The 14,425-nt window shown below is 44.6% G+C and overlaps 1 protein-coding gene across 3 annotated transcripts in view; it reads left to right on the top strand.

Annotated features, from left to right (window-relative positions):
- The window catches only part of MMS19 (MMS19 homolog, cytosolic iron-sulfur assembly component), a 34,266-nt gene that overhangs the window by 14,422 nt on the left and 5,419 nt on the right, over positions 1-14,425 (top strand). The window contains exons 3-18 of one of the 3 annotated variants that reach the window (XM_059398273.1): positions 1,729-1,829; positions 2,564-2,649; positions 3,028-3,102; positions 3,510-3,579; positions 3,957-4,085; positions 4,176-4,237; positions 8,742-8,828; positions 9,289-9,363; positions 9,969-10,046; positions 10,782-10,920; positions 11,173-11,327; positions 11,578-11,656; positions 11,922-12,047; positions 12,427-12,508; positions 12,813-12,910; positions 13,014-13,163. In XM_059398273.1, coding sequence (XP_059254256.1) covers positions 1,729-1,829; positions 2,564-2,649; positions 3,028-3,102; positions 3,510-3,579; positions 3,957-4,085; positions 4,176-4,237; positions 8,742-8,828; positions 9,289-9,363; positions 9,969-10,046; positions 10,782-10,920; positions 11,173-11,327; positions 11,578-11,656; positions 11,922-12,047; positions 12,427-12,508; positions 12,813-12,910; positions 13,014-13,163 — 1,592 coding nt within the window. Of the gene's footprint in view, positions 1-1,728; positions 1,830-2,563; positions 2,650-3,027; positions 3,103-3,509; positions 3,580-3,956; positions 4,086-4,175; positions 4,238-8,741; positions 8,829-9,288; positions 9,364-9,968; positions 10,047-10,781; positions 10,921-11,172; positions 11,328-11,577; positions 11,657-11,921; positions 12,048-12,426; positions 12,509-12,809; positions 12,911-13,013; positions 13,164-14,425 lie in introns of all 3 variants that reach the window. The other 2 variants (XM_059398271.1, XM_059398274.1) reach the window with 2 other exon arrangements.

The raw sequence follows: 14,425 nt of genomic DNA, 5'->3' as shown, positions 1-14,425 counted from the left end.
CAGAGTTTATCCCTGTTGTATCTCTTGTGAGTACTTCATTTCTTGCTGAAAAATAATCTGTTAGATGAATATACCACATTTTGTTCAACAGTTCATCCACTGCTAGTTATGGGTTGTTTCCAAATTTGGGGTATTCTGAATAATGCTGCTATTAGCATTTGTGTACCTTGGTCTTTTTTTTTTTTTTTTAATTTTTTAAAAAGATTTCATTTATTTATTTGAGAGAGAATGAGTGAGAGAGAGTACGAGAGAGGAGAAGTTCAGAGGGAGAAGCAAACTCCCCAAGGAGCTGGGAGCCCGATGCGGGACTTGATCCTGGAAGTCTGGGATCATGACCTGAGCCAAAGGCAGTCGCTCAACCAACTGAGCCACCCAGGCGCCCCTTGGTCCATTTTCAAATGTACAGTTTTCTACTTCTGAACAGGGTCCTTTCGACAAGATCCTATTCTAGGGATCCTGTCACGGGTGATTTTATTTTTGCCCCTTTATCTCTAGTTACAGATATCCTTATCCTTGAGATTTCAGTCAAGTGTCCTGGTCTGCTCTCTTTCAGAGATCTTCTACTACATACAATTACAGTTAGATTTCTTCTAGTATGTTTAAATGTAATCTATATAAGAGCTATTTTAAAATAAATCACCTTATTTTTTTTTTTTTTAAATTTTATTTATTTATCAGAGAGAGAGAGAGGGAGAGAGCAAGCACAGGCAGACAGAATGGCAATGGCAGGCAGAGGCAGAGGGAGAAGCAGGCTCCCCGCTGAGCAAGGAGCCCGATGTGGGACTCGATCCCAGGACGCTGGGATCATGACCTGAGCCGAAGGCAGCTGCTTAACCAACTGAGCCACCCAGGCGTCCCATAAATCACCTTATTGACTCAGTCCAGGTTTTCCCATTCAACAATCTTAAATAGTTAAAACCTTTATTCTGAGCATCTTACTTTATAAACTAACAGTTATAAAGAATTTTTTTTACCCTAAGACCTTGGTTGCTGTCAGCATTTTTCCCTTAGCAGTAATGTATTTATTCTCTGTTTTGGTATAAGTTGCAGCTGCCCATCATCTGTTGAGCTCTGTGGGTAGCTGCTAAGCTCTGTCTCAGAGGAATGTCACTGTCGTGTAAGAGTAAGCCCAATGCCCAGTCAGTGCCTAGAGATGGATCCTTCTGTTGGCTGTGGTGTCAGATGAGCCTCTAATGAATGCCAGCTCAATCTGAGGATTGGCTCTTTAGGCTCTGGCTTTACCATTATCTGTAACACTAGGCACCTACAGAATACATTCCTGGGCTGGCTTCTATGCCCAAAGGATCAGTGTGACTAATTTCAAAATACTTACTCCTTCAAAAGTTTGGTGGGGCCCTGGGTAGCTCAGTTGAGTATCCGACTCTTGATCTCAGCTCAGGTTGTGATCTCAGTGTTTTGAGTTCAGGCACTGTGTTGGGCTCCACCTACTTAAAAAACAAACAAACATGGGGCTCCTCTGTGGCTCTGTCAATTGAACGTCTGACTCTTGATTTCAGTTGAGGTCATGATCTCAGGGTGGTGAGACTGAGCTCTATGTCAGACTCCATGCTTAGCAGGGAGTTAGCTTAAGATTCTCCTCTCATTTGCCCCCCCACACACACTCGTATGTGTGCGTACTCTCTCTCTCCCCTAAATAAATAAAATAATTTTTTTTTAAAGGTATAAACAGGATTATGTCAGACTCTCTCTACCCTTACTTTCCCCCAGGTCTTCTCTAGAAAATCCAGAACCCCGAACTCGGGCACGAGGAATCCAGCTTCTGTCACAGGTGCTACTCCAGTGTCAGTCCTTGCTCCTGGAGAAGGAAGGTACTGGTATCACTAGTAGGAGTGTCTTCCTGGATTGCTGAGCCAAGGCCTTCCTTGTCTATTCAAGCCAACTTTACAGGGAGGGAGGAAAGAAGGGAGGACACAAGGAATCTGTGGACTACTAATTCAGCATCTTCATTCCTCACTGGTATATGTGGCAGAAATGATAAGAATTGGGACTGAAGACACTGGGATTTCAAATGTAGCCTTGGACATATTTTCAGTGTATTTTTCCCTCTCTGTAAAATGGACAAAATAGTGCTTCTTAGATGGAGTGGAAAAATATGTAATGCTTTGAAGTCTCAAGGAAAAAAGCCAATGCCTTAGTTTTCTATAGCATAGTAGGCAAACCACAACCTGTTTTTATAAATAAAGTTTTATTAGCCTATAGCTGCACCCATTTATTTACCTCCTGTTTATGTTGCTTTTATGTTACAGCAAATTGAGTGGTTGTGACTGATATTTACTCTCTGACCCTTTGAGAAGGTTTGCCAACTCCAGTTCTGTAGAAAGGAAGTTCTGGGGTAAAAGTGGGTTCAACTGTGGACTTACATGAGAATGGATAATAAAAGATGTTCACATATTTTCCTAACCAAGCCACCTTCTAATGGGAGGGCAGGGACCTATCTGTTAGTGAAGGAGAAAATTTGTAGTGAAGCCCAAACAGGAACAGCCTTTACAGACTTTAGAAAGGAGTCTGTGTAAAATAATGGCTACATTTCTGGTCTGTGCAGTGGTACACCTGATCCTGTTTTATGAGAACCGGCTGAAGGACCATCATCTTGTGATCCCATCTGTCCTGCAAGGTTTGAGGGCACTTGTGAGTTCTCCTTTTTCATTACATACTTTGTTTGCAGAATCCCTTTTCCAGTGAATTCTGTCCTTGTCCTTTTGGGGGTGAGACTCCCAAGTGCTGAGGAGCAAATGCCCAAATGTGGGACTAAACTAGTGTCAGCTAACTTCACTTCTGTTTATAGTCTAGAGAGTAAAAATATTCTGGGGGAACTGGAATTCAGAACCAGAGTGGAAGGAGCTGCAGAGAACTAATCAGATTGAGAAAAGGGACCACATTTCACACTCTTAGCACGGTTTCCTAAACCTGGATGTTGTGTTTCCCACTGTAGCTAATTAGACCTCTTTTGGGATTGTCTTCAAGGCTAGAATTCCCTCCATGCTCACACATCTCTTCTCCCCCCAGAGCCTGTGTGTGGCCCTGCCTCCAGGGCTGGCTGTCTCTGTGCTTAAAGCTATCTTCCAGGAAGTCCACGTCCAGGTGAGTGAAGACAGTCACTTTTATATTCTCTGTCTTCCAGCTCTGACATATATGATAAGGATTAGGTGGCAAAAAACTGCCTTCTAAGTTCTGAACTTTTTAAGGTCTTTGACCAGGTTTACATGCTAGTCCTTGTTATTCTATGTAGAGGAGCCAGGCCATTATGTCTGACCTGTGTCCTCTCACATATGAAGAAAGTAAAGCAGACAGATTTTGGTTATTGGCCCCACTGCTGTAACTGCTAGGCCAATAGCCATACCCTTTCTCTGCATTTCTTCTTAGGTTCATCTTCTGTTTGTATAAAGAACACTGTCCACTTAGAGATTGTGAAGCAGGAAGTAGTTTTGTCTGCTTAGATATTCTTTGAGCACTCTCTTTACTTAGTTCCGGTCTCTTCCACCCCCAAGTCTCTGCTGCAGGTGGACCGACACACAGTCTACAGTATCATCACCAACTTCATGCAAACCCGTGAAGAAGGTAAGAGGCAAGGCTCTTTGGCAAGTCTGAAAAACAAGCACATCCTTTTTCACCCCATTACCAGGACTCATGTTTAGCCTGGAAGTCATATAGGAGACCTAACACTCTGAAAAGAATGAAGGGAAACTGAGAGGTCCACTCATTCCCAAGTAAAGGAATGGTAGAGTTTGGGCTAATATTTTAAATTCTTACTTCTAACAGTTATATACTGATACAGATCTCTTCTTTACTGTGTGCTCTTGGAATAGGAAAACAGAAAATGTCTGCTCTGGGAGGCAGCAAACGTGGGATAGCGATAGTAGAGGGAGAACACAAGCCAGAAGAAAGCCCAGCTTTCTATCTCAAGGGAGGGTAGTGACCTGTTCTTTCCTCCCCAGAGCTGAAGGGCCTTGGAGCTGACTTCACCTTTGGCTTCATCCAGGTAATGGATGGGGAAAAGGATCCTCGAAATCTTCTGGTGGCTTTCCGCATCGTCCATGACCTCATCTCCAGGGACTATAGCCTGGGTACGTCCATATAGCCTTGAATTAGCTGGTTAGGACATGTCAGATGAGTGAAAATTATAAGTTGATCTCATTGTTTCTCTGTTACCTTAGGGCCCTTTGTGGAGGAGTTGTTTGAAGTGACGTCGTGTTACTTCCCTATTGATTTTACCCCTGTAAGTAGCCCCTTTTATTCGTTCATTCATTTGTTCATTGATTCATTTGAGTATCCTTGAGTCCTCCTGTGAGTTAGGTCCAGTTATCTAGGCACTGAAGGAACAGCAATGAACAAAGGAGACAATCCCTGCCCTCATGAGGTTACGTTTTGGTAAACTGGGCACTGGAGAAGCATTTGCCATCGGAGGAAGGATTCGATTCAGTGGGTATCTGGGGGCTCCTTAAACTCCTTAACAGTGTGCTTAGTGGTGAGGGCTACAGGATTGTAAAATGTGGCTCCTGCCCTTAAAGACTGAAACATTTAAGTAAAAATACAGGATTTGGGACCAAAACGAGTGGTGGTATAGCTGTTCAGAGAAGACTGAGTTCAGTGTGAGCTAGAGTAGTCAGGAAGGACTTCACAGATAAGAAGGGATTTCATTTGGTTTTCGAGGAATGATAGGATATAATCCTGGAGTCTGAGGGATGATCTCAGGCAGAAAAAACAAATTGACAAAACAAAGAAGACCCAGTTGAGCGCAGCATATACAGCATGCTCTGACCCCCTTGGGTCTTCCTCCCACTCTGCATCTTGATATCCCTTCTGCTTTCAAAAACTCAAGAGTCTCACCACTGTATGGATAGGCATGGGTATGTGTACTGCAAGCGTTAGTGGTTTCAAAGAAATGAAAGGAGTTAAATCACAGGACACCAAATAACATCTGAGTATTGACTTTTAGTGTTTTTAAAGTTACACAGACATCTTTGCCGCAGGGAATTGCTTCCCAGCTTATTCCAGGTGACACCATGGTTGTTGGGGCCGCCTGTCTTCTAAAATTCTCTTAATCTCTTCTGTCTTGGTCTTCACTACTTCTAACTCAGAAGAACTTATGTCTTTTGAAATCTCGAAAGCTCTTTATCAGGGCACCAGGTTTCTCTGTTCTTGCTTTTTTGTTTGTTTTGAAAAGATAATACGTTTATAGGATCCAAAATCTAAATGGTGTAAAAAGGTGAAAAATATGTCTACCGTCATTTCATTCTCTGTTGTCAACCAGTTTTTATCAATTATGTCTGTATTTTATAGAGCTTTTCATCCATATAAAAGCAAATGCTTCCCTACCCTTCCCAGTGGCAGCATATGAATACACGTCTGTACTTGGCCTTTTTCACTTTAGTATACCTTGAGAGAGTACTCTGTATCAGTAAATAAATTAGTTCTTTATTCGTTATGACTACATAGTATTCCTTTCAGTGGGAATACCTAATTAATTTCACTAGTCCTCTGTGGAATAAATGTTACTAATCTTGTGTTACAGGCAATGCAATTTACATATCCTATGCATGTATCATTTCACATATATATGCGGTGTATATATGAAGGACAGATTCCTAAAGTGAAGTTGCTGGTTTAGGGCAGGAAAGAGTATGTCATTCACTTTTTTGAAAGGTAATAGAGTGAGCATGATTCAACATGTAAAGGATAGGGACGTGAAGCCTTTTTATACCCCTTTTCTGCCGCCACCCATTTTCCTTTTAGAGCTCATCACTGCACTCAGCTGCTTATGCATTTTCTCAGATATTCCAGGCAAAAAAAAGAAGTTAGATAGTGATAGGACAATTTCTCTTATTAAAGCAGATTTATTTTTTTAGCTCACTGTTCCGAGATCAAGCATCGCATGCTCTACCTGAGCCAGCCAGGTGCATCTCAAGCAGATTTTTGTATGTTCTTCTGCACTTCAGACTATATGGGAAGCAGAAAGCTCTTACCAACCAAAATGACACACCTGGCTTTAGTGTAACTCTTTGTTACACTGAGAAAGTATTCTTTATGGTCCTATCAATCCCTTTTAGCCACATGCCATCATCATAGTGGGTCAGTGTAAGTGATGGTTCCTTTGATTTTCACTATGCATATGTGCTCACTGTAGCAGGGGCGGGCATATTTTCTGTAAAGGACCAGATAGTGACTATTTTAGACTTTGCAATTTGTATCTTTTCTGTCTCAACTCTTCAACTCTGCTGTTCTAACACAAACGGCCATAGACACTGGAATATCGTAGTGTCTGTATTGCCAATAAAACTCTATAGGCATGAAAATTTTTTGTTTTTTATTTTTATTTTTTAGAGATTTTATTTATTTATTGGACAGACAGAGATCACAAGCAGGCAGAGAGGCAGGCAGAGAGAGAGGTGGGGAAGCAGGCTCCCTGCTGAGCAGAGAGCCTGATGCAGGGCTTGATCCCAGGACCCTGAGATCATGACCTGAGCTGAAGGCAGAGGCTTAACCCACTGAGCCACCCAGGCACCCCTAGGCATGGAAATTTAAATGACATATAATTTTTATGTGTCACAAGGTAGTATTCTTTTGGGGGCGCCTGGGTGGCTTAGTTGTTTAAGCATCTGCCTCCGGCTTGGGTTGTGATCTCAGGGTCCTGGGATTGAGCACCATGTCAGGCTCTGCATTCAACAGGGAGTCTGCTTCTCTCTCTCTCCCTCGGCCCCTCCCCCCCTCCACTCATATTCTCTCTCTCAAATAAAATCTTACCAAAAAAAAAAAAGTGCTTTTGATTTTTTTCCCCCAAAACCATTTAAAAATGTAAAAATCAGAGGACTGAGAGAACACTGATCTTGATGAGCACCAAGTAATATATAGAATCACTGAATCACTATATTGTACACCTGAAACTAATTTAACACTGCAAGCTACACTGGAATTAAAAAAATGTAAAAACCATGCTTAACCATACATATAGTCTCAACTGGTTGCTTCCTACTCCTAGTGCAAAGGAGATACTGAATCTTCCTTCTTCATCATCCTTGGGATTCCTTTATCCTTTCTTTCGGATCAGGAACCCTATTTCCTCAGGCCCTCTACTGTACTTTTATCTCTAAGATTAGAGATGTTTGTCATACCTTCCCCCAAAAATTAAACCTCCAGATTCTGCCAGAGAAAAGGAGGAGCTGGGAAGCAATCTAGGTGGTCAGATTTGCTTCTCTAACCTCAATCCCAACTCCAAAGGTGCCTGTTACTGCCAATTGCAAAGCTTTTTTTTTTTTTTTTAAGATTTCATGTATTTATTTGACAGAGAGAAATCACAAGTAGATAGAGAGGTAGGCAGAGAGAGAGAGAGGGAAGCAGGCTCCCTGCTGAGCAGAGAGCCCCATGTGGGACTCGATCCCAGGACCCTGAGATCATGACCTGAGCCGAAGGCAGTGGCTTAACCCACTGAGCCACCCAGGCGCCTCAATTGCAAAGCTTTTTGACATCTAAAGTGTATACGGGTAGTTACTCAGCTTTATCCAAGCCTACTGAGGATTTTGTTGTCTTGGCTCTGTTGAGTCATTTTCTTACCCATCTGCTTTTTAGCTTCTAAAATTTTATTGCCAGGACCTCTTAACCTATTTTCTTCAACCTATAGCTTTGTCTTTTCTTTTTAACTTTTAATTAAATTTTTTTTTTTAAAGTAATCTCTGTACCCAGTGTGGGGCTTGCACTCACAACACCAAGATCAAAAGTTGCATGCTTTACCAACTGACCCAGACAGGTGTCCCTAGCTTTATGTTTTGTTTTAGTAATATATTTTTTAGATTTTATTTATTTATTTGAGAGAGAGCACAAGCCAGGGGGAGGGGGAGAGGGAAAAGCAGCCTCCATGCTAAGCAAGGAGCCCAGTGCAGGACTCGATCCCAGGACCCTGGGATCAGGTCATGACCTGAGCTTTACAGACTGAGCCACCCAGGTACCCTGGCTTTATGTCTTAAAAGAAAATCCCTTTGCTGTATTTTTGGTGTTGCTTCTAAAGAAGAAAAGGAAAATGTGATACATGTTTTTAGTCTGGCTTTTTGACACAGAAACCGTCAATGCTTTTTTATGTTTCCAGAATTATACCTTTTTTTAATAAGGGTGAAAAAATAGAAATGTCCTTCAAAGGGGAATTATTTAAGTAAATTTTGGCTCAACTCTATACAATGAAATAGTATCAGCCACTAAACCTAAAGTTGTGAAAGAATAGTTTAATACCATAGGAAAAATTGACCTAATATATTAAGTAGGAAAAAAGATCATAAATCATGTGTTCAAAACCATCCAGGCACTGGGTGTTGTACATAAACAATGAATCTTGGAACATTTTATCAAAAACTAATGATATATTTTATGGGGACTAACGTAACACAAGAAAAATAAGTAAATAATAAAAAAAAAAGATGTATATATATTTTAAAGAGAAAATAGTGTCTACTAACATATAGTCACAATATATAGAGAGAAGAAAGTAATGTACCAGAAAGTCAGGGTGCTTCTCTCTTGAGTGGCAAGATGATAGATCGGATAGAAAATAAATGCCCAACAGACAGAAATTCCCAAGGAGTGTGTAAGCATGTCTTTCTGCTAGGGCCTCCTGTCATGCTGTTCTGTCGATTGAGTATAAATATCACCTATTCTTCAGGATTGCTGGGTTGAATCCTGTGTCCAAGGGTGGTCTGAAGAGTTGTACAGACCCTTGGCCCTCCTTTCTTTTCCAGCCACCTAATGATCCCCATGGTATCCAGAGAGAAGATCTCATCCTGAGTCTTCGAGCTGTGCTGGCTTCTACACCACGATTTGCCGAGGTGGGTCTAGCCAAGGTTAGGTATGTAGCCTCTATCCAGAGAAGGTTCTGAAGAAAGAACAGTAAGAACATGGGGAAAAAAGAAAGATCCAGAATACATTTTTAGGGTATGGGATCCTGCAAGTGTCTTCAGGCTTATGTGGCACGTATTTTCAGATCTTCAAAGTTGAAACCTGTACCATTATTTGTTTAAAATAATAATCCAATCCCTATATGGCACTACGTTCTAAAGTCCTGTAGTGTTGCCAACTAGCTCATTTTTCAGGTTAACTGGGAATCTGGCCACAGCTTGGCAGGAGGGTTGGTTTATAGTCACAACTCCTGACTCAACTCTTTGTAGCTCTTTCATGTAGCCCCTAGCTCCTGGGGACTGGTGGTAGTAAAGATGTAGTTGACCTTGGTTCCTTGGAGTGGCTAAGATACACCTGTCTCAAGCTTCAGTTCTTCCTTCTCTCCCACAGTTCCTGCTGCCCCTGCTGATTGAGAAGGTGGATTCTGAGATTCTGAGTGCCAAGCTGGATTCTCTACAGACTCTGGTGAGGGATTTCTCTTTTTCCAGGGTCCAGCTGCCTTTAGACAATATAGAGGTACTAAACAAGTGTGGACACGGTCAGGGAGTAGTTCAGTGGCCCTCATGAGAGGGATCCCCAGCATCTAGGGCTAAATGTTGACCCAGTGCCCTCCCAGCTACTTACTGTCTGGTCCAATAGTAACTGAGTGGCAGCTGAGGAAAGGCTGATGAGTGCTCCTTTAAAAAAAAAAAAAAAAAAAAAGATTGTATTTATTCCGTTTGAGGGAGAGAGAGAATGAGTGAGGGAGAGAGAGAAGCAGACCCCCACTAAGCAGGAATCCCAATGTGGGGCTCAATCCCAGGACCCTGAGATCATGACTGGAGCTGAAGGCTGACATTTAACCATCTGAGCCACCCAGGTGCCCCAGGGCTCCTTCTTTATGCTTGTTTTCCATCAGTCAGGTGATGTGGGTGATGAATTCCCATTTTTCTGTGACCTGATTGGAGTCTTAGGAAATTCTGCTGGTTCTGCTGAGAGCCATGCTCCTTCAGGTGCCATTATGCTGAGGTAACCGCATGTCCTTGAAGTCTGATGGTGTAGCTAGCTGATACCTACACTTTCCTTGGCAGAATGCTTGTTGTGCTGTGTACGGACAGAAGGAGCTAAAGGACTTCCTCCCTAGCCTTTGGGCTTCTATCCGCAGAGAGGTGAGTGTTAATTAAATTAACTCACTTCTATTAACTCCTAGCTGTCAGGCATGAGGGGAACTAACACCCTGTCCTTTTCCCTGTTGCAGGCCAGTAAGGGGGCATACTTCTAGTTGAATGACAGGGGAGAAAGTCACTACAGAGGGTCAGCTGTTTGGTGATGGCACACAGTCACTTTTTTTTTTTTTTTAAGATTTTATTTATTTATTTGACAGACAGAAATCACAAGTAGGCAGAGAGGCAGGCACAGAGAGAGGGGGAGGCAGGCTCCCTGCTGATCAGAGAGCCTGATGCGGGGCTCGATCCCAGGATCCTGGGATCATGACCTAAGCCGAAGGCAGAGGCTTTAACCCACTGAGCCACCCAGGCGCCCCCACACAGTCACTTTTGCGTAGTGCCCACTTCCTGTCCTTCCATGGTAAGGAGCATAGGTCATGGTGCCTCTGGCACCATGCTTAATAAGGGGGGAGGGCAGAGGAAGAGACTTAGGAATCCCAGCAGCCACTGCTCCACGTTGCTATCCTGTTTCTTAAAAAATACATGTATCAATTCTAGTGGGACTAAGGACTTGGTGAAAATACACCCGCTGAGAAGAAACTCACTGTAGGTGTTAATTTCCATTGCTCTGCCCTAAAGGCTTTCAAAGCCCATGTCCCAAAGGAAATAGGCAGTGGGTGGGTGGGCTCTCACCTGGTGCAGGCTCACCTCAGTAGCCATGGGATCCCTCCCTGACAGGTGTTCCAGACGGCAAGTGAGCGGGTGGAGGCCGATGGCCTGGCGGCCCTCCACTCTCTGACTGCGTGTTTGTCTCGCTCTGTGCTGAGAGCAGATGCTGAGGACCTCCTTGACTCCTTCCTTAGCAACATTCTACAGGGTAATGGGGCCATGGCAGCCAGAAAGGGGGTTGAGCACAACAGAAAGAAGTTCCTTAAGGCCAATGACCTTTTATGAGTAGCCCTCCACGTTCAGTGACTTGGGTGCTAGAGCCCTACTTTGAAGTGAAAACACTTTGAGTGGTAACTGCTAGCAAACTGTCCCAGATCTCAGTCTTCAATGTATGTGGTCTGCCGGGGAGTCAGGCAGCATTCAGCCTGCTCCCCAGGTCTGTGACCTGCTGCCTCTCTAGACTGCAGGCACCATCTGTGTGAACCGGACATGAAACTGGTGTGGCCTAGTGCCAAACTATTGCAGGCAGCTGCAGGTGCATCTGCCCGGGCCTGTGACCACATCACCAGCAATGTGTTGCCTTTACTGCTGGAACAGTTCCACAAGCATGGTCAGGTAAGGAAACAGAATCTTTTGAAGGAATGATGGGACCTCTGCTAGGATCCCTTTCACAGGAAGAGCTAATTGTTGAGCTTGTCCCAGATAGTGGATATTGGGTTTTGCTCTGATCAGTTGTTGCTGGTACCCTTGTTCACTCTCTTTCTGACACACTTACATAAAAGGGTAATTCTCCCTGCTTCGAGAGGAGCAGGACTGAAATCCTTTAAAATATTCTTTGACCCCCACACACCTTAAAACATTACAGAGCAACCAGCGACGGACAATCCTTGAAATGATCCTGGGTTTCTTGAAGCTGCACCAGAAATGGAGCTATGAAGACAAGGGTGAGATACCTTCCAGGTGTGGTGTCCTGCGCTGAGCACTGTATTCCTGTAAAGGATGGTAGGCAAAGAATGCTACAGAGAAGTACTCTAGGACCTGAGGTTGTAGCACAAGAGAACACTCACCAGATGAGGCCTGTTTATTTTTTCCCAGTGTACCTCCTGGAGACACCCAGTGGATTAAGTTCTTTGAATCTTGCCCCAAGTTGTCTTTGTATCACTGCTGAGTCAGGGCTCCCCTCTAACCTGGACTCTTGTCTGTCCCTAGATGAAAGGCCGCTGAATGGCTTCAAGGACCAGCTGTGCTCATTGGTGTTCATGGCTCTGACAGACCCCAGCACCCAGCTTCAGCTTGTTGGCATCCGTACATTCACAGTCTTGGGTGCCCAGCCAGGTACACTTAAGAGAAAGAGAAAAGGAAGGGTATTGGTTGTTCCTTGCGATTTTCTGTCTTCAGTGAAGAGCAACCTTAATTCCCTGGTTCTCAATGTAACTGTGGGTGATTTGAAAATTTTTTTTTTCTTTTTTAAGATTTGAGAGTGCATAAGCAGGGGGAGGGGCAGAGAGACCAGCAGATATCCTGCTGAGCGGTGAGCCCCACAACACAGGGCTCCATCCCAGGACCCTGAGATCATCACCTAAGCCAAAGCCCACAGCTAAACCTACTGAACCATCCAGGCGCCTCATAGTTTCGGATTTCTTATAGGACTTTGGGAAGGGTTGTGGTGGCTACAGAGGAAGAATGATGAGGTTTGTGTTTCTTTCTAACACAGATCTCCTCTCTTCCGGAGACTTGGAGCTGGCAGTGGGTCACTTGTACAGACTGAGCTTCCTGGAGGAGGACTCCCAAAGTTGGTGAGAATCAAACGCAGTGAGAAGAGCAAGCTGTTCCAGGGCTCTGTGCTTCTGACCCTTGAGTGTCCCTAGGGGAGGTGGGCCCTCTGTTTGACTCTGGCTACCAACTGATTGGAGATATGCCAGACCTCTTTCTTTTGAGGCCATTAAAAAGTCCTGTCCAACTTGGTGTAGGTGCTTGAGTCCTGCTCTTTAGCAAGGCAGGCTTGGGAGCCCGCACCCCTGAATTTGTCTAGTGGCAGGCTGAGGCAAGAAACTATAGGCCAGGCCTCAGCTTTTGCCCATTTGCCCTGTGCCCCAGCAGGGTGGCAGCACTGGAAGCATCAGGAGCCCTGGCCGCTGTCTATCCCATAGCCTTCAGTAGCTACCTGGTGCCCAAGCTTGCGGAGGAACTGCACAAAGGTATGTGTCTCGGACCCTCTGTGGCTCACCCCTTCCCAGGGATGTTTGGGGCCTTCATGCGTGCCATCACACAGTGAAATCATGTCTCCTGGGTTGCTTTCAGGGGAGTTAGATTTGTCTAGAGGGGATGAGCCCACCAAACAGTCCCGGCATCTACGCTGTTTGCAAGCCTTGTCGGCTATATCAACACATCCCAATATTGTCAAGGAGACCCTGCCTCTGCTGCTACAGCATCTCTGCTGGATGAACAAAGGTAACAACCGGGAATAATCATCAAGGGGCTGGGCTGAATGGGGAACCGTAGGCAGCTTTGGAGTTGATTCCTCTAAGCCAGTGGTCCCATTGGTGGCTATATTAAAAATGTTGATGCCTGGGCTCTCAGTTCAACTGAGTCGGTCTTTGAGGAGGGATGGGGCTTGAACAACAGGAATTGTTGAGAGTTCAGGTGATTTCAGCGTGAAGTCAGAATTGAAAAGCACCACTCTAGGGCCATGCTACTCAAAATGTGTTCCATCAACCAGCAGCCTGGGCACCATCTGGGAACTTGGTAGAAGTGCAGAATCTCAGGCCCTACTGATGAAAATTTGAGCAGGGTCTCCAACTAACTCCTGTGCACCACTGCTCCAGGCGTAAGTGACAGCAGCTGTTGCTGCTGTGAACCTATGCAAGCCCACTGTGGGCCCTCACTAATTTGCTAAGCTGCCGCCTTTGCACTGGCCAGCTTTTCGTGGCAGAGCCAGTGGGTGTTCCAGCAGCCATTACATAGCAGAAGGAGTATGGCCAGGGTTTGACTCCTAACTTTGCACTTACTGTGACCCTGGGAAACCACTGGTAGTTTCATTTAGCCTCCACGTCCTCTGTGAAATGGGGGAAATGATATTCTCCGGGGGTTATGAAAACTAAAGGAGAAAATGTATGCGTGCTTCTCCTGCAGAGTTGACTTCCAGTTCTGCTCCAAAATCAGAGTAGGTGAAAAGAGCAGGCAAGAGAATACGGTTACTTGGCTCTTCATAAGATGCTCTTGGACTCTTTAGTCACTCATCTTTGGTTATTTTTCCCATAGTCTGTATCTGAAACACCTGGAAGTGCTTTTAAGAAAATTGACAGGGGCACTGGGTGGCTCAGTGGTTTGGGCTGCTGCCTTCGGCTCGGGTCATGATCTCAGGGTCCTGGGATCGAGCCTCGCGTCGGGCTCCCTGCTCCGCAGGAAGCCTGCTTCCCTCTCTCTCTCTCTCTCTTTCTGCCTGCCTCTCTGCCTACTTGTGATCTCTGTCTGTCAAATAAATAAATAAAATCTTTAAAAAAAAAAAAAAAAAAAAACTTGACAGAGGGGCGCCTGGGTGGCTCAGTGGGTTAAATCCTCTGCCTTCAGCTCAGGTCATGATCCCAGATCCTGGGATCAAGCCCCGCATCAGGCTCCCTGCTCAGCCGGGAGCCTGCTTCCTCCTCTCTCTCTGCCTGACTCTCTACCTACTTGTGATCTCTGTCTGTCAAATAAATAAATAAAATCTTTAA

The sequence above is a fragment of the Mustela nigripes genome, chromosome 4 (genome assembly GCF_022355385.1).
Source record: "Mustela nigripes isolate SB6536 chromosome 4, MUSNIG.SB6536, whole genome shotgun sequence".
NCBI classification, from domain to species: Eukaryota; Metazoa; Chordata; class Mammalia; order Carnivora; family Mustelidae; genus Mustela; species Mustela nigripes.
Note: the sequence above shows the minus strand (reverse complement) of the source record. Positions and strands in the feature narration are given on the sequence as shown.